This window comes from Orcinus orca, chromosome 5, assembly GCF_937001465.1.
Source record: "Orcinus orca chromosome 5, mOrcOrc1.1, whole genome shotgun sequence".
NCBI classification, from domain to species: Eukaryota; Metazoa; Chordata; class Mammalia; order Artiodactyla; family Delphinidae; genus Orcinus; species Orcinus orca.
Window position 1 is genome coordinate 20428111 of NC_064563.1, and position 25952 is coordinate 20454062.

Sequence of the window (25952 nt, forward strand, 5' to 3'; positions counted from 1 at the left end):
TTAGGCCAAATGTGCTTGGGTCAGAGCCTAGCTGGAGAGGATGAGGGACACATCTGTGTAAAAATTAAGGTCAGAATGCTGTGAAGATGGCAGTGTGTTGGGAGTCCTTGGGTGCTGGATTGATAGCTCTGACTTTTATTCTTGTGGGCAGTTGTTCAAAGCTTGTGAGCCAGGGAATGACATGAAAATGGGAGGCCAGAAATGAGGGACTGGAGGGAGAGAAACCAATCAGGAGGCCACTGCAGGCTTTGAAGATAAGGTCCTGTTGTGGGAGTGGGAAAGGAAGGATGGGCTTGAGGGACATCAGAAGGAAGAATTGACAGTCCTTGCCGTTGATTGGATATGGACAGAGAGGGAGGAGAGAAAGTCTTTGCAAGTAGAGAGATTTACATATCGGCAGGAGTGTACTCTCAATTGATGATCTTATAAAAATTGTGGAGTTTCTTCTCTATGAGATAGGTAGGCAGTAGGTATCTCACTGATTAAAAATGACACAACCAGAGAGCAACTCCTGGCTCAAAGGAGGGGAGAGTAGAAAAAAGCACTCCGATCTAGGATTACAAACCCTGGGCTATGTCCCAGCACTTTTTTTCCCCCCAAGAATTCATTTCACGTATTTGGACAAAATACAGGCATACCTCGGAGATATTGCCAGTTTAGTTCCAGTCGCTCGGATCTTTTTGGCTTCCCCGTGCATATAAAAGCTACGTTTACACTGTACTGTAGTTTGTTAAATGTGCAATCGCATTATGTTTAAAAAAAAAAAGACAATGTATATACCTTAATTAAAAAATACTTTATTGCTAAAAAATGCTAACCATCACCTGAGCCTTCAGTGAGTTGTAAACTTTTTGCAATAGTAACATCAAAGATCCCTAATCACAGATCACCTTTAGCAAATACAGTAAGAAAAAAGTCTGAAATATTGTGAGAATTACCAAACTATGATGGAGACACGATCTGAGCAAATGCTGTTGGGAAAATGGAGCCGGTAGTGTTGCGTGATGCAGGGTTGCCACAAACCTTCAATGTGTAAAAAAAACCCGCAGTATCTGTGAAGTGCTACAAAGTGAGATCTTCCTGTACTTTAAAACTCACTGGGCCAGTCTCCTTACCTGTAAAATATTTGTCTATTATCTATTTTATGGGTCTCAGCCCAAATCACAGCCATTATTTATTAAATACTTTAGCATGTAACAGAATTTGTGTTAAGAACTTTATTTGTAATTTCTTATTTAATCTTTAGTATGCCCATTCTGCATTTAAAAAAAAATTTGAAAATTTAGTAGCTTAAAACAATATTCATTTTATTTGTTCTACAGTCTGGGCTGGGCTGGGCTGGGCTCTGGTTCTACTGGTCTTGATGCTCGTCACTGATGCCCTTGCAGTCAGCTGTTGGGCCGGCTGGGGGCTGGGCTCAGCTCCGGTGCTGGATGGCTGGAGTTCTCCCTGTCTCCACCTATCTCAGGGCCTCTTCCTCTGCACGTGGTTTCCCCAGCATGGCTCAGATCTTCCAAAATTACAGAAGCAGAAACTTCCACACCTCCCTTGGGGTTAAAAGAGGGAACAAACACAGATGCAGGGCTGCATTTTCCAGGCGAAGGCAAGTCACTGGCCCAGTCCAGATTTAAGTGGGAGGGACTCCATAAGGGTGTGACCAAAAGAAGGGTGGTCCATTGAAGGCCTGCAGTGTCACAGACTACCACACTATTATCTCCAATTTGTAAATGAATAATCTATGATTTAAGGGAAGTTAAATTACTCGCCCAATGTAGAGAGTAGAGCTAGGCATTTCAAAGCTTGTGTTCTAAATCAGTGGGAACAGATAAAATTTGTATATAGTCGTTCCTCAGTATCAGCAGGGGGTTGATTCCAGGACACCCCGCGCCCCCCAACCAAAATCTGAGGATGGTCAAGTCCCTTATATAAAATGGCGTAGTATTTAAATATAACCTACACACATCCTCCCATATACTTTAAATCAGCTCTACGTTTCTTATAATAACTAATACAATTAAATGCTATGTAAATAGTTGTCAGTGTGCCACAAATTCAAGTTTTGCTTTTTGGAACTTTCTGGATTTTTTTTTTTTTTTAAATCCACAGTGGATGTGGAACCCAAGGATACAAAGGGCCAACTGTAATTTGTTTTAATCTAAAATCCTGTGAGGTGGGTACGGTTATTGTTTCTAATTTACAAAGGAGAAAACTCAGGAATAGAGAGTTTCAGTATCTTGCCTCAGGTATTTTCCTCCAGAGATTCATTATACACTTACCTGTTACACCATACTGCCTCTTATGGGCAGTACCTGATATATACAAGGCACCTATAAATGTTATTTAATCTGAAACTATTGTTTGAGGCACTGAAGCAAATCTCTTTGGCCATCCACTATCATATCTTATAGACTGTTTGGGAACTGGGAGTTTTCCCTTTGAGCTATCACGTGATCAGAGCAGTTTCCATTTCAGGCATCTACTTTGTCCTCCACTATCTATGTCTTGAAGTTTGGCAAGGAATGACGGCATCCTTGCCCACCCAACCTCAATCCTGATTCTCCCTAACTGATTAATCTCATGGCTCCCTCAGCATCTTCCTCTGTGCAGCAGCCAGGAACTCTTTACAAAGCAAGACCTTCCTTCCTGGGTGAGGACCTTCCTGGAGTTGGGCTGGCCTCAAGGTTGCATCTGTTCATCAAGTGGCTTCTGAATTAGTAACCTTTCGGTCCCAGTCACTTCCTCTAGTTCCAGAGCTAATTTTCCCATTGTTGCAACTGTGGTGGCTTCTGACGATAGCTTGTAAAGATGCTATTTCCCATGGAGTGACCTGTAGCAGCTTCCCCTTCCCTCTGCTGGTCCTATGGGCAGAGGACCTGCTGATGGGAAATAGTTCCAGAGTCTCCTGAAGGAGCCATGCTCTGCTCACCTTTGACAGTGATCCACATGACTGTCTTTCTCTCTCAGGCAGTCTTGATTTTTCCATCTGTGGGGAGTTTGGAATCAGAGCACACCCTCAAACACAGATAATGGGGGGCGGGCTCACTTAGGTGGCCTCTGCTCTATTTTGGGCACTGACAGGGAGAAGCCATTCAGGGAATGTGCCCCAAATACTCTTACCTTTTCCAAAGCAAAACTATGGGGTGTGGGGCTTCCCTGGTGGCGCAGTGGTTGAGAGTCCACCTGCTGATCCAGGGGACACGGGTTCGTGCCCTGGTCCTGGAGGATCCCACATGCCGCGGAGCGGCTGGGCCCGTGAGCCATGGCCGCTGAGCCTGCACGTCTGGAGCCTGTGCTCCGCGACGGGAGAGGCCACAACAGTGAGAGGCCCGCGTACCGCAAAAAAAAAAAAAAAAAATTAAATTAAAAAAATAAAAATAAACTATGGGGTGGCCTTGTCTTTCCCATAAACTTTCCTCCTTCAAAGCAACTCCAGATTTTAATTTTGACTTTGTTCCACCCTTATAAAACTGTGAAGGCACAATACTTGCACTTGATACAATTCTATTTTATTTAACAAAGAGGTATGTAGGCAGGTATGTCTTCAAAGTGCTTTACATATATCGCCTCATATGACTTATTTCATAAACTTATGTTTGAATCAAATGGGGTCGGGTAGGGACTTTCTGAAGCCTGACTTACCTCGCAGCCACTCTCCCCTTCTCCCCAATGGAGAAGGGACAAGGAAAGAAGGAACTGAGCTGCTCCGGAGGACCAGGCCGCCTCCTACTTCCCGCAGCTGTCTTGCCAGTCTAGATCTAGCAGGGGGTCTCCACCCCTCGCCTAGATCCTGTCGGTGGGAGGGTGGGTGGTTTTTTCCGGGTCACTGGCGCACCCTCTCTGCTCCCAGCCACCTGTTCCGGTTCCATCCCGGCTCCAGGCTCTCTGGAGGGCGTCAGGGACATTCCAATCCTCCCACTACCCGCGCGGATGTCGCGGGAGAGGGGGGCACGATCGCTGTCCCTTTCCAGCGCCCAAGCTTTGACCAGGTTTCTTCTCAACCCCTAGTGACTTGAGTCACCCTGGAGAGGAAAACAAGGATTGATAAATGGTTTGAAGGTTGTTTACAATGAACCAGCTGGCGAAGCCGCATCCCTAGCGACAGAGGCACTTTCTGGGCACCGTCTGCGCACGAGCAGACAATTGAAAGCCAAACAGCCGAGATGCCTCCTCGCCAGACCAAATATGGTCACAAGCGCTAAGTAGCCTCCCGTGGAAAGGCTGGCCTCGCTGGTGTCTCCCCGCGCCGGAGCGCACCCGGGCCCGCCCTCAGGCAGAATCACGGATCAGTGCAGCGCTCCGGCGCTCCCGGCCTCGGCACCCGGCACTAAGGGAGGGCGCGGCGCCCAGGACCGGCCCTTACTCGGTCTGGGCCCCTCACCCGCGTGCCCTCCGCCGCCCCCAGCCTTGGTTTCGGTCCACAAGTCCTTGATTAAACAGGCTCGGGCCACTTTCCCTTTGATCCCGCCCCAAGTCCGTGGTAAACTCAAAGGAATGCAGATCCAGGGCTCCGCGGGAGAGGTCCGCGCGACCAGGAGGAGTGGGTGGAGGGCACCCGTCTCCTCTTACCCTGCAAAGTACCCAGCACGCCCAGGGTTTTCTGGAGCCGGGGGTGGGAGGAGGAGGAAGAGAAAGGGGAGAGACGAGCGGGGGCAGGCAGGCTGGGGACTTGGAGGTCATGCATAATTCAACAGCTCAACTTTCGGCCCCGCCTCTTTCCTGGGAGTGGGAGTTTGCTCCAAACTTTGTTTATGGGACAGTCCGGGAGCCGCGGCGGCCGCGCTGTCTGCTTCTCCTCAGCCTCCTCGCGGAGCGCGAGCGCCTGAGGCCAGTTCGGGGGATGTGAGAGCGGAAGGCCCTCTCGGCTGCTAGGCACCGAGTCGGGTCAGGATTTGCCAGCCGGGCCCCGGCTCTAGCCCTGCAAGCTCGGGACGCACCCTAGCGACCCAGGCCCGACAGCGAGTTCGGGCGGGACGGCGGCCGCCGCACGCCCAGACTCGGCTTCGCTGCGCGCCCAGGTAGTGCCCGCTGGCGCGCGCCCGCTCACCCGGCACCACGCCAGGGCGCCCGGCTCCTCGGGCTTCCGGAGTTGAGATGTCTTGGAGACTTCGGGGGGCTGACTGCCCTGGAAAGTTTCGACCTGTCCTTTGCCACCAGCAGTTCAGCAGCGTCTCCAGTGCAGTTAACTCCCAGCAGCCACCCCATCCCCCCTTTCCTGGTAACTTCTTGGCTTCAAGAAAGTTGCATAATTCTCGAGGCCAGGAGGGACCCCTCCCCCATCCGGCTGGTCTTAACTGCTGGGTGTCTGGGATCCCGAGGCTGACACCTATCTGTCTCTTTTGCTTTTTCTCTCTATTCTCCCCCCCGTATCACCCTCTCCGACCCTCAATAAAAGGCTAATCTGACCTCCTTTCTCCTTGCAGAAGATGAATCCGGCCTCGGCGCCCCCTCCGCTCCCGCCACCCGGGCAGCAAGTGATTCACGTCACTCAAGACCTAGACACGGACCTCGAAGCCCTCTTCAACTCGGTGATGAACCCCAAGCCCAGCTCGTGGCGGAAGAAGATCCTGCCCGAGTCGTTCTTCAAGGAGCCTGACTCCGGCTCGCACTCGCGCCAGTCGAGCACCGACTCGTCCGGTGGTCACCCTGGGCCCCGACTGGCCGGCGGCGCCCAGCACGTCCGCTCGCACTCGTCGCCCGCGTCTCTGCAGCTGGGCACCGGCGCGGGCGCTGCGGGCAGCCCGGCGCAGCAGCACGCGCACCTCCGACAGCAGTCCTACGACGTGACCGACGAGCTGCCTCTGCCCCCAGGCTGGGAGATGACCTTCACGGCCACTGGCCAGAGGTACTTCCTCAAGTAAGTCAGCCTAGAGCTAGGGGGGACACAGAGTCACGATACCCAGGGTGTGTGCACGCTTGTTCTTGAGTGTGTGTGTGTGTGTGTGTGTGTGAGACAGAGAGAGAGAGAGAGAGAGAGAGAGAGAGAGAGAGAGGGAGAGGGAGGGAGAGGGAGGGAGGGAGGGAGAGGTGATGTGTCACCTTCCACGGCTGTTTCCCAGAGATCTGGGAGGCTGGAAGTAGGGAGTGAGTCTCTGGGTGTTGGAATTGTAAGGGATCAGAAACTGAGTCTGGTGAAGTTCTTCCAGGGTTCTGGAAGTCACAAGAGATTCGGGACATGGAAACTCTTAGAGGTACAAGAAAAAAAACTTTTGGGAGAATTCTCAATGAGACACATAGGTGACTATGCCCTGCAGCTGGAGTACTGATACAGACTCCTGGACCCAAACTCTTACTCCCTTCCCTGCCCACTCTAAGTCAGATTGTCAGAGCCTGGTCCACTGAGATATGACATCAACATAAATGCTAGAGCAGATCTGAGGCTTGGGGAGGAGAGGGACTCTTGGTAGTGTAGGTGGTCTCCAGTCTCTCCATTCTTCGGAAAAGCAGTCTGGAAAAGGGAACACTGCCTGGTAGGCCTTACTGGTGACGTGATGACCACACAGCACCTGTGATGTAATTAGTAACTGCCTGGTGAAGTAGTTGTAGGCTGGACAAATCAATTGTGTGGAAATTGGGTCGGAGTTTTATTATGTCGCCCTTGGTAACCTAAAATACCATCGAATCAGGAGCCTGCTTTGTCATTCTTCCCTTCCCTTTGTTCCAGCTTTTTGATGTAATGAAGTTTACATTTGAGTGGAATTAGACTGTATAGGAAAATATATTCATAAAGAAGGTTGTTTCCATTCTGGTACCCTAAAATAATTATATTCTGGAGGGGAAGCCAAGCTGGAACTTGCAATGTAATTAGTGAGGTCACGGGGGGTCAGGCTATCAATGGCCTGGATTGAAGTCGTGCCAGCTGGACCACTTGGTCCAGGATTGCCTGCCCTGGCCGGCTGTTCACTGCCATGGAGGGAAACTCCTCCTCTAAGAACTTGCCTTGGAATTTATGTTAAAGCCCATATTTCTTTGATTGAGTAGCTTTAGTTTAGACGTTAGGATGTTATGTGCTATTTTAAAAAGATAATCAACCCTTTCTTTGGCACTAATATTTGATACTTTGATTGCTGTGAGAGGACCCTAATAACAAATACACAAGGATGGATGAGGCTTATAATAGCCAACCCTTTGACTCATACTGGTGGCCAATTATTCCTTTCCCATCCCAGAGCTGTTGATGTCTTGTGCAAGGAGGAGTGCTTTATTTTTTTGCTGGGGTTGATGCATTGCTGAGAAGCCCTTGTCCTAAAACAGACTTGATGGTCATTTTAGTCCACAACTGGTCTTCTCCTGGGTTTTGAGTGACAGTGTGGACACGTACTCAGTGCTTTGATTTCTTTTTTTTTAAAATTATTTATTTACTCAGTGCTTTGATTTCTTTTTTTTAAAATTATTTATTTTTGGCTGCATTGGGTCTTCGTTGCTGCGCACAGGCTTTTCTCTAGTTGCAGCGAGCTGGGTCTATGCTTCGTTGTGGTGCGCGGGCTTCTCGTTGCAGTGGCTTGTCTTTGTTGCGGGAGCACGGGCTCTAGGTGCGCGGGCTTCAGTAGTTGTAGCACATAGGCTCAGTAGTTGTGGCTCACGGGCTTAGTTGCTCCGCGGCATGTGGGATCTTCCCAGACCAGGGACGAAACCTGTGTCCCCTGCATCGGCAGGAGGATTCTTAACCACTGCGCCACCAGGGAAGTCCAGTGAGGAAGTCCAGTGCTTTAATTTCTAAATAGTTGGTGGAATTCAAGTATGTGATGTAATAGCATGACATTTTTCTAAGTGTGATGATATTGTTCCAAAGGATGGCATTAGTTTGTATACTATATAAAGATCCAAAGTAGCATCTCGTATTGCTTTACTTAGGTAAATGCAGTTTTGAATATCTTACTGTGACTTTTATAGAAATGGACTTAGTAGTACCTACAAGTAGAAAAAGACCCAATAATTTCTAATAATTTTGGAGGCTATTTTTGGTCCCAAATGATTTTTGAACTGTGTTTATAAATATACACACACAAATATGTATATGATTGGTATAGCTGGTTGTTAAAAATATGAAATAAGAGCTGGGCTTGCCTAATATCTGAGGAAAGCTAGGGGGAAAAGATCCCTAAACAGTAACAAAACAAAAGAGTTCCCTTTTATACAGGCTTTGAATGATTGGAGTAGCTCTAAAATATGTTTGTGAAACTAGGTTAAAAATGGAAGTAGACCTTGGGTTTAGAGAAAGTTGATCTGCTCCATTTGCCTCATCCCCCCAACTAACAGTCACTCCTCAGTCCAAAGCTGGGTGCATCTTCATTTCCCTTTGGATAGTCAATAAAGACAACAACTGGAAAAACATGTAAGCAGGAGGCCTGTAGGCTTGATCTGATGCTATCCCTGGAAATTTTTTGGCCAAGTAGCTAAGGGAATTTAAGAAATTAAGTCACTGTGACTTTTGTTTTTTGAGATAAGCAATCTGCCAGGAGTTCTCTGAATTTCTTTTGGAGCTTTGTTTAAAGCTGGAATAAGATAAATGTTATATGCCACACTTTGTTCCACAGCCTCAAAAAGCAATGTATTTTGGTGGATTTAAGTAGAAGGTTGGAAAATGGTGGCAACTAACCCTGAATTAATTTTCATAAAATCTACCCATGACTTTGCCCCAACATCTGTGAAATGGGGCTAGCAGTACAATCCTAGTCTTGATTTTGTCAGGAGTGGAGGGCTTTATAAATCAGAAATCAAAGTATTTTATAATTGACAAGGTCATTTTCTTGGGGGGAAGGTTAGAAAACTGAGGCCAGGGAAGGGTATTCACGTGACTTGGGGAATGCCATTTGTGGTTGTTTAATGGTGGACCCTGGACTGGCCCTCTAATCTGTTGTCATCTACTTAGGGAGCAGTTTTCCGTTTTCCCCACTCCCACCTTTATCCTCATGTCACTTCCCCAGCTGAACAATGAGCTTTATGGGATACAAAGCCTGGACATCTAAGAAGCTTTAAAAAACCTTTTTGTCATTTTCTCAGGCAAGATTGTTCCTAGGTATATGGTGTAATCACTTTCTGGTACCTGTTACAGGGCACCTTTTCTAAACATTCACACCTTCCCTGTGGTGTTAGGGTAGCATTTAACAATGGGGAGGATAGAATGTTAAAACGCATGGCCTCTGAAGACTGCATTGTTCCTGCTGTTCTCTACAGCCCATAAATCAGGCTGGGGTGTGTAGGTGTTGGGCTCTTAGCAACTGGCACGCTGACTTTGAACACTGATCACATTAAAATTAAAAAAAAAATTCTGGTTATAAATGGAATACGTGTTTGGTGTACATAGACCAGAAAATAGAGAATTATAATAAAGAAGAAAGTGATCTGGATTCAGTAGAACTTTCCATTCTTGTAGAAAATTTTTATTTGAATAACATATTCTGTAAGAAAAATTATCCCCACTCTTAAATATAATTCCAACTATAACATTTGCTGGCACTCTCAATTTTTAGTAATAATTTTAGTGTTTTGCCTTTTCTGAAATGTGTGGTAGAAAATTATTTTTGTCAAAGTGATCTGTGCAGGTGGTACCAAACCCAATAGTATAAAAGGACTTTTGTTGAAACACAATGGTTTCCTTCACCTTCTCAAGGCTCACAGAGGGAACCTTTCAATTTTTAATTTTTATTTTATTTTTTAAAATAAATTTATTTATTTATTTATTTATGCCTGCATTGGGTCTTTGTTACTGATTGTGGGCTTTCTCTAGTTGCCATGAGTGGGGAGCTACTCTTTGTTGCAGTGTGCAGGCTTCTTACTGTGGTGGCGTCTCTCGTTGCGGAGCATGGGCTCTAGGCATGCAGGCTCAGTAGTTGTGGCGCACGGGCTTAGTTGCTCCGCCGTGTTTGGGATCTTCCCAGACCAGGGCTCAAACCCATGTCCCCTGCACTGACAGGTGGATTCTTAACCACTGGGCCACCAGGGAAGCCCCTTTACGGTATTTCTGATTCCCCATTTTGTAAGTCAAGGAGGTTCGGGTGGCTATCAGTTCCACAATTTGCTTTTTGTTAGTGACACCTTAATATTCCAAAGCTCTGAACCCATAACCAATAAAAGTTTTGTGCTTTGTCCCCAAATTGACTTTTTTATTCATAAATTATTCTTGAAGTTGAAAAACTGGAGGCACCATTTAATATAATTTATTGCCTTGTGTATTAACATTGGATCTTAGACTTGCACATTGTGTCTGGTGTCAGGACTCCTGGGACACTCAAAGGAGGATATATCCAGCCCCAAAGTCATAGGGATTCTTTCTTTTCACTCTTCATCCATTGTTAAAATTTGTGTTACCTTTTAGTTTCTTCATCTTTGGATCTTGACTTTCTTAAACATTTTTTCCTATTATTTCTAATTGCCTTTTTATATGTTTATATACTATTTGCCTTTATTATGATCTCAAAATTTTCCAGGCTCTCAATCCCCTGGGTTCTGTCAGGTCTCCTTTCCTTAAGCTTTTATGTCCAGATTCCCTCATCTTTCTGTTCCATTCTTGTTGCTCTCTAGCTCTACAACAGAGCTGTCATCCTTAGGGCTTCTCTTTACTTCTTTCCATGGCTAGGAGTGCTGTTTGTTTGTCTTCCTCTTTTTTGGTTTATGCCCTCATTTTGCTGGAGTACATACTTGAGAAACTGTTTTTATAAAATTAATTAATTAATTAATTTTTGGCTGCCTTGGGTCTTCATTGCTGCACATGGGCTTTCTCTAGTTGCGTCGAGCGGGGGCTACTCTTGGTTGTGGTATGTGGGCTTCTCATCGCGGTGGCTTCTCTTGTTGCGGAGCACAGGCTCTTGGCACGCGGGCTTCAGTAGTTGTGGCTTAGTTGCTCTGAGGCATGTGGGATCTTCCCCAACCAGAGATCGAACCTGTGTCCCCTGAATTGGCGGGCGGATTCTTTTTTTTTTTTAAAGAGAGATTGCTTTTATTATTTATTTATTTATTTAATTAATTTATTTTTGGCTGCGTTGGGTCTTTTGTTGCTGCAGGTGGGCTTTCTCTAGTTGCGGTGAGCAGGGTCTACCCTTGGTTGCGGTGCACGGGCTTCTCATTGTGGTGGCTTCTCTCATTGTGGAGCATGGGCTCTAGGTGCGCGGGCTTCAGTAGTTGTGGCACATGGGCTCAGTAGTTGTGGCTCGTGGGCTCTAGAGCAAAGGCTCAGTAGTTGTGACGCACGGGCTTAGTTGCTCCGTGGTATGTGGGATCTTCCCAGACCAGGGACGGAACCTGTGTCCCCTGCATTGGCAGGAGGATTCTTAACTGCTGCGCCACCAGGGAAGTCCTATTTCACGGTATTTCTAAAGATTAGATAACATATTTGAAGTGTCTGGTACATAGTAGACTTTCAGTACAAGTTCGTTCTTGCTTCCCCTTGCCTCCCCACATGCATATGCTGTCTACCTGGCCAAAATCGGATGCAGAGACCTTGCTAGTAGGATAAACTAATTTTGACTCTCAGTTATTGTTTGGTGCTGAATGAAGCCTGGATCTGGAATTGCAAGCTGGTTTTTAAAATTGTAAATAAAGACTGAGAATCAATTTTCCTGTTAAAAAACCTAAGTAGGAATGCCCACCACAGGTTCCCTTTTGCTGCAGCATCTTGGGCAGAGGATGTCTAACCTCTTCTGAGGAGGGTCTACTTTCTGATTTTTGGAATCTGGCTTGTAGCTACTAGTGGAGCCCCGTTTGTGTGTGGGAGGGGGAGTGAGATTGAGAAGTGGGGTGAGAGGAAGAGGGGAGGGAATTGACATTGGTTGATTACCTGCTCTATTGCAGAGGAGGCAGGGAGCTATAAATCAGTACTTCCCGGAGAGGCAGCGCCAGAATCACCCATGGAACACACTCCTGACACATGCGTAAGGAAACTTTATTCATAACCCTAGGTGCTTTTCACACGTTCTTTTAACTCTCACAGTGACCTGTGAACAGGTACATGTTATTTTCTCATTTTACTGTTGAGGAAACTGAGGCACAATAAGGTTGAGTAAATGGCCCAGGGTCACATAACAGGCGAGTGGCAGAGATGGGATTAGAATTATGTGATTCTCAAACCTGTACTTCTGCAGTTGTACTGTACTGCCTCATGTCAGTTACATGCCCATAATTAGGCCCTGTAACTAGGTATCCTTGGTGACCAGATAACTTTGGAGTGGTGAATGGAGCATTAGAGTTCGCTTCTAAACTCAGTCTGGGTGATCCAATTTGGAGCTCTCAGTGCTGGAGAGAGAGAGAAATGATGAACCAAACCAGAAATGGATAGTATACCTACAATGACTATTTTTTCTTCTCATTGAGATTTTCACCATTAATAAATCCATATCATTTTACAGGGCACACAGATGTGACATGGAGGGCGGATGACCTAATGTATGTCAGGATTGGGTATGTTGCTGAGGACTTGTTGAGAGGGTTAGTTAGATGTTAGTAAAGTAGCTTACAGGAAAAAAAATTTACTTCTCCTTGTCTTTATAATTGCAGAGATTGATTAGAAATACATTGCTTAAAGGGTTGATTCAGTGTCAGTTTTCGTTTGTTGACAAATTAAGACGTGTAGGAATTACACCCTTACGTATCATCTCTGCCTTTCCCGTCCTCCCTCAATGAAATATCTAACCACAGGAGAGGATGGTGGAAGTAAATGAATCCACCAATCCAGGGGATAATTTTTTTTTAAAGGGTGATTTGGAAGACTGAGGACTGAAGTAATAAACTTTTTATTGAAGGGGAAATTCTGAGGGGATGGCCCTTCTGCTGGTCTGTGGGGGACTGTGAATGTTTTAGTGCATTGAAATATCAGCAGAGCAATGTTTTCCAAAGTGTATTCCTTAGAACCCTAGTCCACTCAGATACTTTGTGAACAAAAGGTTCCTGGACCAATAGATTTGGGATATGTTGCAGGCTCTGTCCCTCTCTTGGAATTTCACAATACACGTTCAAGACTCTGGAGTCACTTGTTACAAAACTAGTTTATTTTTAAGCCACTATTTCACAAGCATATTTGACTTTTGAACATTTTTATTCCAACTATTATCTCATTCTGTCCACCTAGGAATGTCCTATGGACTTTGGGAAGCGTTTTTGTGACTTCCATTGTTATTTCTCTAGTTGAGAGTTTCATGTTTAAATCAAGTTACAGTTTTTCTTTTCAGTGTGCTTTGAGTAGATGTATTACGTTTTCATTTATATTTCTTGATTTAACAGTTAGTTACCAATGCTGAGAGATAAGAAGTGGCCCTAAATATCAGACAAGTGGGATATAACACATAAAAACCCAATAATTATGGTACATTGTGAAAGGGTCATAATCCTGATTTTATTTTAAAAAGTGTGTGTGTGTCTGTCTGATAGAGGGTTACGTACCAAACTGTGTTCGATGGTCATTTGTGGGATTATGGAGATTTTTCTTGTCTACTTTTTGCCTTTCTGTATGTTCCAAATGTCGCATAATAAACATATTTCTTTCTAAATTGGGGGAAGGGGGAAGTTATGAAAACCACAGCAGAAAGCAAGCAGAGAGGCAGGGGAAGATGGAGTGGTAGATTTGGGTAGGTGTGTGGGACATGGGAGGGATCTTGTAGGCTTAGCTTAGTAACTGAAGCCTGGAGCTTATGTTACTAAGGAGATCCTCTTTGGGAACTGCTTGTGTTTTTCTTGTTTTGGGTTCTTTTTTTTTTTCTTTCTTTTTAAAAAAAATTTTATTGAAGTATAGTTGAATTACAATGTTGTGTTAATTAATGCCATACAGCAAAGTGACTCAGTTATACGTGTATATGTATTCTTTTTCATATTCTTTTCCATTATGGTTTATCACAGGATATTGAATATAGTTCCCCGTGCTCTACAGTAGGACCTTGTTGTTTATCCATTCTATAGATAGCAGTTTGCATCTGCTCATCTGTTTTGGGTTATTTTCTTTAGAAATGAACACCGTAATTGCTAAAATCTTAACCAAAAATTCTCCAGAAAAGTCAGGATAAGAAGTAGACTTAATGGCAAATCTTCTGAATTTCCTTCAACATATTCTTTATTTGCATACACTTCTTCCTGGACTTCTAGATTTTATTGAATGTTCCATCTAGACCCAGCAGATGATAAAGGGATAAACGATGTTTGCTGTTAGATGAAGCGAAACCAGGAATATATGCGAAGTGCTTTGCTCTGCGCCTGGCACAGCGAGCAGCCCTGAAAGTTTACTTACTCCTGTCTTGTTCCTGGTTGAGATGGTGGTGGGGGCAGTGCTCTCCCAGGGCCTTGCCTTTGTGCCATCTTAAAGGTCTTCAGCCATTTCAGCATTTACAACAAAATATCATTGCACTCTTCTTGTGTGCCAACGCAGTGCACTGTGCCCGGGGGTGGGGGTGGGGAGAAATGTGGCAGCTTTTCGGACCTCAGGCAGCTGACAGTCTAGCTGGAGAGACATGGGGAATACAGACAAAACCAGGCTAAATAGCCTCCTTCTGACCTGTGTGCAGCTGCCCTCCTGGGTTGGAAGCACTTTTTTTTTTTTTTTTTTTGCGGTACGTGGGCCTCTCACTGTTGTGGCCTCTCCCGTTGCGGAGCACAGGCTCCGGACGCGCAGGCTCAGCGGCCATGGCTCACGGGCCCAGCCGCTCCGCGGCACGTGGGATCTTCCCAGACCGGGGCACGAACCCGCGTCCCCTGCATCGGCAGGTGGACTCTCAACCACTGCGCCACCAGGGAAGCCCTGGAAGCACTTTGAGGTGTGTCACAATAAGGCTGTCATTTCTATTACGGTTATAGGTCTGAAACTTGCAGCTGGGCTGACCGTCTTTTGGTTTCTCCCATTGGCTGTGCTCCTGGCCTCAGGAACTGGGCACAAGCTGCTACCTGTGCCTGGAATATTATTTCCCCGCTTTTTGCCTGGTTAATGCCTACACTACCTTTAGGCATCACCTTAGATGCCAGCCCTGCAGGGGTTTTCGCCTGACTCACAGCCCCCGCACTGGCTTAGATGCTCCTGCCAGGTTCTCCCACAGCCCTCTGTGTCTCTGCAGACGTAGCACTGCTGCTATAATACTATTGTTGTGTGGTCGTTTTTTTTTTTTTTGGCCACACCGTTCGGCATGTGGGATCTTGGTTCCCCGACCAGGGATCGAACCCGCACCCCCTGCAGTGGAAGCCCAGAGTACTAACCACTGAACTGCCAGGGAATGCCCCATATTACTGTTGATTTATTTCTCTTTCTTACTACACTGTAACCTCCATGAGGGCAAGAATGATGTTTTTCTTGCTTGTCATTGTATAACCTGAGCACAGGGCCTGGCACAGAGGTAGGTGCTTGATAAGGAAAGAATCCCATAATATTTTCTTTTAAATCTTTGCAAGCTTGCACCCTGGAATTCTTCATAGGAATCTGCCGTGTTCAGGAATGGAGTTCCATCAGGTCTGTGCGCATCCTGGATTGAAAGTTTAGAATCCTAGCTCCACGTACTAAATGCAGTGGAGAGGAAGATAGATGAAGGCTGGGTGTTCAAAGAAGTCTCTGTAAAGGTGGTTGGGCATAAATGGAGTCTTGAAAAATGGGAAGAATGTGGGCAGGTGAGCAGAAGGGCCTTCCAGGAAAGAGGGGATAGGAAGAGAAGTGCAGAAGCAGAAATGCTAAGGGTCTATTTTTGAGGCCAAGAAGAACCTGGCCTGACTTAGCTTCAAGATAAGTATTGGTTGTTAGATGACCATGCATGCCATTGAGGCTTTAGAACCTCAGCTAGGATGGGTACACGGACCTTTCACTAGTCCGTGTGGCAGCTTCCTCATCCCTTCATTGAGATCCACCAATCCTAGAGTTATCTGAATGTAGCATAAGACCCCACCATTGTCCCTTATGTTGAGGTCTTCCTAGTTCTTTAGGGAACTAAGCACTTTATACTAACGTATGGGTCTGAAATGATAGTGCTTTCCTAGCAAAGCAGCCATTCCTCTGTCCATCCATAGATCCATTCGTTGGTCCTATATTTAATTTAGCCTGTGCAGTTCCACCATAGCGGGTGGTCTTTGCTCTCCAAGTTAGTGGGGTACGGGACTACCCTCGACTCAGGCCCATCCCCACTGAATCTGCCATCTCTGCTTGTAAATGAATAGCTTGCAGGTCTGGTTGTTCCCAGAATACTCTTGTAGTTTTGGATGAGGCTGGTCACCTGGACACAGACAAAATCGAGATTCTGCAACCACAGTTAATCCACGAAGCCCACCTAGGCCCTGAGCAGCCCGTGGCCTCCCTCTCAGGGGAATCCGTCCGAGACTCTTAGTGAAGCCCACTGGCGCCTTTTCACACTCACTCATGAGGCTGAATCACATGTTGATGTTTTCAGATGACTTCACATTAAAAAATATTTTTCAAAGAGGTAATAAATACATGGAAATGACAAAATTTTCGATAGTACCAAAGCATGTACTGTGAGAAGTCTCTTTTATCCTCCCTCTAGTCCTCTGGTACCCTCCCCAGCATACCAGTTTCTTTTGTCTTTCCAGAGAAACTCTGTGTGAGTACAAGTATGCATATGTATATGTAAATTAAATGTGTATTCCCACCTAGACTATTTTCAATACAGTACAAATGGTACACGCTCTTCTGTACCTTCCTTTTGTCATTTAGTATATCTTGGTGTTTATTCCTCTTCTGTACATAAATATCTGCTTTATTTCTTTAAGGACTACATAGTATTCCATTGTATGGATGTACAATGAATTTCTTAAACGGATCCCCTATTGATGGACACTTAGATTGTTTCTGATTTTATTTTTAAGTATAAAGATATTATATGCTCAGCCACTACTGGAGGGAGGAAAGTGGAAAATAGATTCTTCTGATTTTCCCTGGATCCCTATTTAGAGACAACCGTTGTTAACGCTTTATCTAGAGAATTATTTGCATAAAGAGCAGAGACTCTCTGGCTCCTACCTAATTTATTAGATATCTAATAAATCTATTAGATATCTATTAGATATCTAGCTTATCTGTTATCTAATTTCTCTATCATCTACTGTTCTACCTATTAACCAATATACCTACCCTTCTTATACAAGGGTGATACATGGGCTGGCAAGTGCACTGGCCAGTTAGATGGTTGCCCAACCAATCGGAATGAGTGGCATAGCAGTGTGAAGTAGCTGAGCCTGTATCTCAGTGCTACTCAAAGTGTAGTCCGTAGACTGACACCAGTGTGCTAATGTTACGGGCCTGTGATGAGCTAGATACAGAAGTCGAGAGTGTTTAGAAACGTTTATAGCAAAATAACATTGCTGTGACATCTAAGCACATGATCAATGGGATTGCCTTGTGGAACAGGGTAGTTTGGGTGCGTCAAACTTGTGTGGTAAGTCACATGTGGCCTGAGCTACACACAAGCCATCTACAATAGGACCACATACTTGGCTTGGCGGATTGAAAAGAAAAAACACTAGTGCTTTACAACAGATAGTTTGAGAAACACTAATCTATTCCTCTCTCCTTAATTCTATCTATCTGTCAATCTATCTATCATCTATCCATCCATCCATTTACCTACCTATCATTTTATTTTTCCATCCACCCTTATAACTATCTTTTAGATATCAGCCAACTAATCAATCAATTAATCACACCTTTCATTAACTTAAGAATAATCAACCAAAGATGTTGAATAACGAGTCTCAATATGGAAACAAATTCTATGGCACAAAGGTTGTATATGATGAATTTTTCAGTACATAATATATTTTATGTCTTTGTGGCCCCCTACACTAACTCTGTTTTAAAAATGTGCTTTGACACACTTCAATTCTGAACACTGAAGATAAATTCAAATTCTGTTCTTTTTGGTGACTAATTTACCTGTAAACATGGCTAGCTATAGACTCAGTAATTAAAACATGGTTCCTAAGCCAGGGATTGTGGGTTCGTGTCCTACCTGGGGTGCCAAAACAAAACAAAACAAACAAAACATGGTGACTGTGGAAAAATGCATATGCTGGATTGTTTATTAAAATATATTTTCCTTTGTGATGGCTTTTCTGCAAATACTGAGATATGAATATTTGCCTTTCTCCCAGTTTGCCCATGGAAAACCTTTCTGGGCTTAGGTGTTCACAGGTTGAGGAAGCAACTGTGATAGTCGATCAAAAGTAGAAAACACAAGCAAATGATAAATATAACCAAAATGAACAAACATACTTTCTTTTTTTTTTTTTTATGCGGTACGCGGACCTCTCACTGCTGTGGCCTCTCCCGCTGTGGAGCACAGGCTCCGGACGCGCAGGCTTAGCGGCCATGGCTCACGGGCCTAGCCGCTCCGCGGCATGTGAGATCTTCCCGGACTGGGGCACGAACCTGTGTCCCCTGCATCGGCAGGCGGACTCCCAACCACTGCGCCAACAGGGAAGCTCCCAGACATAACTTTTACTGACTTGATTTTATTTTTGGAATTCTTCTTAAAGATTGCTTTTGGGGAATGCCCTGGCAGTCCAGTGGTTCGTACTCCGAGCTTCCACTGCTGGTGGCCCAGATTCGATCCCTGGTTGGGGAACTAGGATCCTGCAAGCCGTATGGCCAAGAAAAAAAAAAGACTGCTTTTTAACATCCTCTCATCAAAAAATTTAAGCAGAGCTGAAGGCTATAAAGTAAAAAAAGTACTCCACCCTCTAGTTTTACTCAGAGAGAACCACTGTTCACAATTGCTTGTGTATCTTTCAGGGATTTATTATGTATACACATGACCTCATTTATACTTGCATCAGTTGGATGTTTTGGGATCTTGGGAATCACAGCTTAGGTGGTCTTTGTTTCTGGTTGACCCTCACACAGCCTCAGGACTGAGAATAGATATGGGTTAAATTCTGGAGAAATTCATGTGATGCCTGAGGGGGAGGTCTCAGGGTGAGAAACCTTGTTGAGGTAACTATAGTTCAGAGACTGGGATTTGGCTTTGTGGTTCAGAAAATTGCTGCCCTTGGTGCTCCAAAACTGATCAGGGTTTCCAGGGCTGTCTGATGTGGGCTGTACTGGGATGAAATGGGGATAGACACTGTAACTGCAGTTTCAGGATTCACAAGCCGTGACTTGAATATTCTGCCACTCTGGAATGAAGGTACTCGTATGAGTGATTTTTTTTTTTACTATCTCTTTTTTTTTTATTTAAAGACTTTTAAGTTAGGCTCCATTCTAGATATTTTATATTGCCTCCTTCACAATCTTTTTTGGAACAAATGTGTTATTTCATTGGTGATATGCCATCCCTGCAGATAGAGCATATGAGTGATTTAATCACAGGGAAGTTGCTTTGGTGGTGCTGGAAAAGGGAAGAAGTGAAATCAATCATTTGAGGGATAGTGAAATCATTTCAGGGATATTAGAGAGGTAAATTTTTTTTTTTTTTTTTTTTGCGTTACGCGGGCCTCTCACTGTTGTGGCCTCTCCCGTTGCGGAGCACAGGCTCCAGACGCGCAGGCCCAGCGGCCATGGCTCACGGGCCCAGCCGCTCTGTGGCATGTGGGATCCTCCCAGACCGGGGCACGAACCCGTGTCCCCTGCATTGGCAGGCGGACTCTCAACCACTGCGCCACCAGGGAAGCCCTAGAGAGGTAAATTTGAAAGGGTTTGCTGATGAATTAGATAAGGGCAGTGAGGAAAACAGGTGAAATGGAAAATTTGCAGGTTGCTGGCTATATAATGGCTTGAATGGTGGTGCTTCTAGTTGTAACAAGCAGTACTGGAAGGTTTAGAAGAGGTTGAGAAGTGTTTTAGCATGTTGAGTGTAAGGTGACTTTAAGATTTCCAAGGGAGATATATATATATATATATATTTTTTTTTCTTTTTCCAGGTGACTATATCTACCTATTAGATAGGTAGATATATTATCTCTATAACTGTATTATCTACATATATTATCTATATAACTATAACCGTATATATATATTATTATTATTCAAATCCAGGTGTGGATGAGATTCCTTAGAGAGAGGTTACATATAGATTGAGAAGAAAGGAGAAGTGCCGCTAGACTTGGTAAATGAGATGGAGAAGAAACAGCCAGAAGTATATAGGAGGGAATCCAGAAAGTAATGCCCCAAATCCAGGGAAGCTCAAGAAGGAGGAAGGGTTAATTTCGTGGCATGTTTCTCAGAGGTCAAGGAAGATGAGAACTGAAAAATGTCCAGTGAATGGTTTTTCCACTGAGGCCACTTTCTTTCTCCAGGGTTGGGCCAGGTCAAGGGCCTGGGGCACTAATTCGGATAAGATAGCTTCTGAAGAGAGAAAAATGGTGAAAATAAGCATATGAATTAGATAAGGCGTGTCCCACAAATTCCCACCTCGGCTGAGGTGTCCTGCTAAGGAGCAAGGTGCTCTCCCTGTAGAGATTCGCTGGCTGTCTAGAAGGACCACACATTTGCTTATTTAAACATCTGGTTAAAATGAGGTCTGAAATCAGTGTTTTATAACTAACTGAGATAAGTTATGAGACTTGGGTAAAAATATTACTCTAACTGATATGATGATCACTTGCCACGAGGAAAGTTGCCATCTCCAGTCCTCGCTGTGGTCAAACTTTTGTCACAGTTTGTAGCTCACAGGACCGTCACTGCTGAGACGCGTCATACTTAATTGCAGCCATAAAAATAGCAGATTACGTTTGGAGAGTATCAGTTAAAAATTTATGAAAAAAAAATTTATGGTTCAGAATATTATGTAACTGTAGTTTCAGATAAACGTTTATCATTCCATCTTTGTTTCTCCATTTGTCGGAACTGATTTTGATAGCTGGCAAAGGGGATTCTGAAATGAATGCAGGTAAATGCCCTGGGTCAGTTTATCCTCTCACAGTGTAAGTAAATGAAACATGCTTGATTTTATCAAACCTGGTTTTAGTTTGAATACATTTTATAGTTAAAGCTGGGATTGTGGTTAAAAGCCTATTCTGCTGCATTTTGCTAATATGGGAGTATCTAGTGGCCCTGTTACTGGTTTGGGACTTGTGTGAACATGTGAATTTAGTAGGAGGGATTAAGAGTCATAAAAGAAGCAGTAAACTTCAGTGCTGCTTATAAAATGACTTATGTTTTCTGTAGACGCACTCTCTAGTGCAATTGTCACCACTTTTATGGGTCTTAGTTTTAGGTACTATGTGAAATAGAAACCTTTGCATATAGGACTTTTGGCAAATATGAACTCTTGTTACATAACTATATCATCCAGAATATGTTTGGCTATTTGTGCGTTTTAGCATAAAATCCAACCATAAATATGTACTGTAGTAAAAACTTGTAGGAAGGAAAGACAGGAATGGGGAAAGAACACCTACTTAAAGGTCAAGCTGTACCCAGATGTGTTTTTATTTTTATTTTATTTTTTTAATAGGATTTACTCTTTTTTTTAAAAATTTATTTATTTATTTAGGGCTGTGTTGGGTCTTCGTTTCTGTGCGAGGGCTTTCTCTAGTTGCGGCAAGCGGGGGCCACTCTTCATCGCGGTGCGCGGACCTCTCACTATCGCGGCCTCTCTTGTTGCAGAGCACAGGCTCCAGATGCGCAGGCTCAGTAGTTGGGGCGCACGGGCCTAGTTGCTCCGCGGCACGTGGGATCTTCCCAGACCAGGGCTTGAACCCGTGTCCCCTGCATAAGCAGGCAGATTCTCAACCACTGCGCCACCAGGGAAGCCCCCCGGATGTGTTTATAAATTATGGTCCGTTTTTTCCATACGCTTTTTAAAAAGTTTAGTTATCTTATCTATGGGCTGAAAAAAGTTAAACTTGCATTTATTGATCTGCCGTTTCTGTAAGCATGAAGATGGCAAGGGCTGTGTTTGGGGCTTCGGAAAGTTCTCAAGCAAAGGTCCAAGGGCCGTAACCCATACGGAACACAGTGGAGACATTGTTCTTTCTGTTTGTCCGTTGCTTACATTTTAATAACTATTGAGTAGTCGGTGATTATTAACAGATATTTAACAGTAGGAGCAGAGGAGAGTGTAGAGTCATTATGAACAATTTGGAGTGTCAACATTAAAGAAATGATTTTAAAGGTTAGACTCAGAGTTGTTGAAACTTTTGCCTGAAACTTTGGCAGGTGGCTAGACCAACACAGCCTTTTTTAATTATTAGCCATAGTGAAATGAGTCAGGTTTTGCCACAGTGCTTTTCATTTAACCTAATAATTGGCCAGCCCTAGTTAATTGGTTGAAAACCATTACAGGACTTCGATTTTCCACTTGCTCATGCACTGGAATGTCCAGCTTACCTTATGTGTGTGAATAAAAAATCCCACGATCTAAGTGCATTGTCCATACTCACCTTAAAACTGAGTATCGGTAGCACGTTAAGTTTCAAGAGTTCTCGGAAGGTCCTTCTGAGGCCTGGTAAACACCTTGGTGACTGGTACGTATCTCTTTGGAGTCTAGTCTTGAGAGCTGCTGAAAAAGAGTATTATAAACTTGCAAGTGATCATGGAGGTGTAAACTGATGCTGTGGAATTGCTTCAGCTGAAGTGAAAGATTATATTTACTGACACTACAAATGGGTTTTTAGAACAATGTCTGTTTTGTACAGTGACAGTCGAGTCTGCCAAGAGTAGAACAAAAAAGTTGCATTGTGGAATAAGATAAAAGAACACTGCATAATAAATAATATCTAATACCATTAAAATATAAAGTTTCCTTTCCAAAATGTAAATAGGAGCTTCTAAATGAATGTTTTAAAAATCTGATTTTACTTTGATTTGTCCAGTGACTTGATGCATAAAGTGATTATGACTCAGAATATGTCCAGATCTAGACTATTACAGTAAATAATACATCCGTATAGCATGTAAAAGATAAATAAACCTTCAATGACATTGTGTTTTAGTGATAGCGTAGAAATTGTTTTTTATTAGAATAGGTCAAAAGTAGTTCATTGGCAATAAGCAAAATGTTATCATCCACCAGTTTCTAAGACTAGAATAACATCTGATCCAAACTCTACTGGTTCTAACCTTTATCCATAGACAACATCACTGGTCTCTGAAAATCAATGAGGGAACACAGGCAAAGGGGTAAGCTATAGAAACCTTTACTAAGTCTTTTAAGAAGCAAGGGTGGGGTGTACTTCCCTGGTGAAGCAGTGGTAAAGAATCCGCCTGCCAACGCAGGGGACACAGGTTCTGTCCCTGGTCTGGGAAGATCCCACATGTCGGGGAGCAACTAAGCCCGGGCGCCACAATTACCGAGCCTGCGCTCTAGAGCCTGTGAGCCACAACTACTGAAGCCTGCGCACCTAGAGCTCGTGCTCCGCAACAAGAGAAGCCACTGCAATGAGAAGCACGCGCACTGCAACCAAGAGTAGCCTCCGCTCGCCACAACTAGAGAAAACCCACACACAGCAATGAAGACCCAACACAGCCAAAAATAAATAAATAAAATAAATAAATTTATTAAAAAAAAAAAAGAAGCAAGTGTGGGGATCTTTTACACCCTTGTTGTAAAGATTGATTGGCTCTTGCCCTGAGTGGATTTTGAACACAAGGAGAGATTGCATGGAATTAAAAATTGTTCTTTAAAAAATGTCTTATCCTGGTGGAGAAGCATTTATCTGAATCCAGTGGGGAGGACCAAAAACGTTGCTTAAAAGGCTTTTAAGAAGGGTAGACACAACTCTTTTGCCAAGTGGGCTAGCTGAATAAGGGAGATCCAAAGATTCAGAGTCCTGTTAGTGTCTTGTGCAGTTATAAAATCGCAAAGGTGAACTTTTGGGGAGGTGGTTTGTTGAGAGGTGGGGAAGGTAATCGGATGAGTAACAAGTGTTTAGAAAGATAAGGTTTATAAAAGACCTTCGAGATGTTTGTAGATGTCCTTTGCTATAGGACAAGGCCAGAAATGTTACCTGAGTTGTTTATGGGAAGATGGAAAAGCTAACTTTAGTTTACTCAGAATAACAAAGAAGAATGATTTAAACGGTGGACTTTGGAGTCCATCACTAGGACTTTTTGGGATGGGCTGACTTGAAAGCAGAGAAAATATAACCAGGTGGCCCTTCAAGGCAGCCCAAATATAAAGTATCTGACTTCAAAAAAAAAAAAAAAAGTATCTGACTTCATTTCTTCCTGGCTGGACGTGCAAAGATGCCCAGATCTCTGTTCAAGCCAGTGTTTCTGGTCTCAAGCCCGATGGTAGAGTGGCCGGCTTTGATTTGCTTCCTGCCCGAAGCTTGCTTTGGGTGAATTTAAAAACCTGTTTGTTTCACCCATCATCTGGCTGGGCCTTACCCATAATTCCTGCACTTTGATTATGGGGGTTATTATAGGACAAGAGCTTCTTTGTAAAAGAGCATGTTTAATACTCTGGGGTGTAGCGTGACTAGCGGATATAAATTGTATGGAAGCAATTAAACTCGAAGGAAATGTCATGTGGGCTGAATTTAAACATACAGACTTGTGGCATTGATTTTTTTTTTTTTTTTTAACTTACACCGAGAAGGGTGGAGAGGGAAAAATAAAGGAAGAAAGGAGAGAAATAGGCCAAGAGAGTGAGGGAGACAAGAGAAAACGAATCATTTTGAACACGTGGTTAAAACTCCGAAGTTCAGGGCCAGTTTTATGCTAATGCCATTGCCCTTCATATGAACTCTTTAAAAATACAAACGTCAGGGAATTATACTATATTTGGGGACTTGTATCCCTTTTTGCAGTTGGTCGGTCCCTTTCGATTCAAGGCATGTGTGTATCTAACAGTGGAGTGATTTTGGGGGGAATATGTTAATAAACAGGACTGAGGGTAGCCAGCCCATAATGACTGTGAGGGTGCTTATCACTCCAGTTTTCTCTCCATTTTGTGCGCATGGCCTCTGTATATTTCATACAGAGTGTCTCGTCTTTGGACTTCTGATTAAGAGTAGTGTATTGGGGCTTCCCTGGTGGCGCAGTGGTTAAAGGTCTGCCTGCCGATGCAGGGGACACGGGTTCGTGCCCCGTTCCTGGAGGATCCCACATGCCACGGAGCGGCTGGGCCCGTGAGCCATGGCCGCTGAGCCTGCGCGTCCGGAGCCTGTGCTCCGCAACGGGAGAGGCCACGACAGTGAGAGACCTGCATATCGCACACACACACACACACAAAAAGAGTAATGTATCATTTCTCTCACTGGCCTGGAATGTTCTCCATCTCCTGCTTGGTCTAGCCAACTCCATCTCCTCTCTGACACCTTATTGGACCAACCAGCTAGAAGGATCTCCTCCTTCTCCAGACCCCATAGGAATTTGATCTGTATGGGTAATTTGACAATTGATCTTTTCTACTGTCCATTAAAATATTGTGTAAGGCTTGTTAAATGAATGGATTTATTTCACTTTACCCAGCATTTCAACTCTCGGGATATGGACCTGGTGTTGTGTTGTCCTTCATGCCTAGTGCCTGTTGATACGAAGGAATATTTTTTGAGATCAAGGCTAATGCTGAACATGTTTTGAAATGATCAACATGTTACTGAGTGGTCAGAGGCAGAAAAGGATGCTTTTCTTTTATTCAGCTGCACCATGCGGCATGCGGGACTTTAGTTCCTGGACCTGCACCCCTTGCGGTGGGAACGCGGAGTCTGAACCACTGGACCTCCAGGGAAGTCCCAGAAAAGGATGCTTTTAGATTAGATGTAACAGTACAACGAGTTGGATTTGAATTTGAGTGTTAGAAGTTATAGGCAAACTTGATTTGTTTGCACCAAGGGTGAGTGCTTATGCTTTATTTTCATTCTTTATATTAAGGACAAAGAACCGAATTTTATCCCATTTGTATCTCTCCAGTGCCCAGCCCAATGCCTGGCATGCATGATAGGAATTCAATTAATATTTGCTGAAAGAAATATAAATAATTAAAAATTTCTCCATTATTTAGATCATCTGATGCTTCTTCCTTATGCAGTAAGCCAATAGATATTTATTGAGCACATACTGTGTGCAGATACGGGTACTGTGCTTATTAGCATAATGG

At 44.1% G+C, this 25952-nt stretch overlaps 1 protein-coding gene and 1 long non-coding RNA gene across 4 annotated transcripts in view; one reads left to right on the plus strand and one right to left on the minus strand.

Moving 5' to 3' along the window:
* Positions 1-1281: 1281 nt before the first annotated feature.
* LOC117195965 (uncharacterized) lies at positions 1282-5540 on the minus strand. The gene is made up of 3 exons (XR_004475900.2): positions 5404-5540; positions 3640-4019; positions 1282-1547 (listed from the first exon to the last, which is right to left on the minus strand). It is a non-coding gene; the product is annotated as an uncharacterized LOC117195965 (long non-coding RNA).
* The window catches only part of WWTR1 (WW domain containing transcription regulator 1), a 132579-nt gene continuing 111196 nt past the window's right edge, over positions 4570-25952 (plus strand). Inside the window, exons 1-3 of one of the 3 annotated variants that reach the window (XM_049710206.1) lie at positions 4570-5015; positions 5421-5854; positions 22982-23029. In XM_049710206.1, coding sequence (XP_049566163.1) covers positions 5424-5854; positions 22982-23029 — 479 coding nt within the window. In that variant the 5' untranslated portion in view covers positions 4570-5015; positions 5421-5423. Of the gene's footprint in view, positions 5016-5061; positions 5216-5420; positions 5855-22981; positions 23030-25952 lie in introns of those variants that run through there. The other 2 variants (XM_049710207.1, XM_004278185.3) reach the window with 2 other exon arrangements.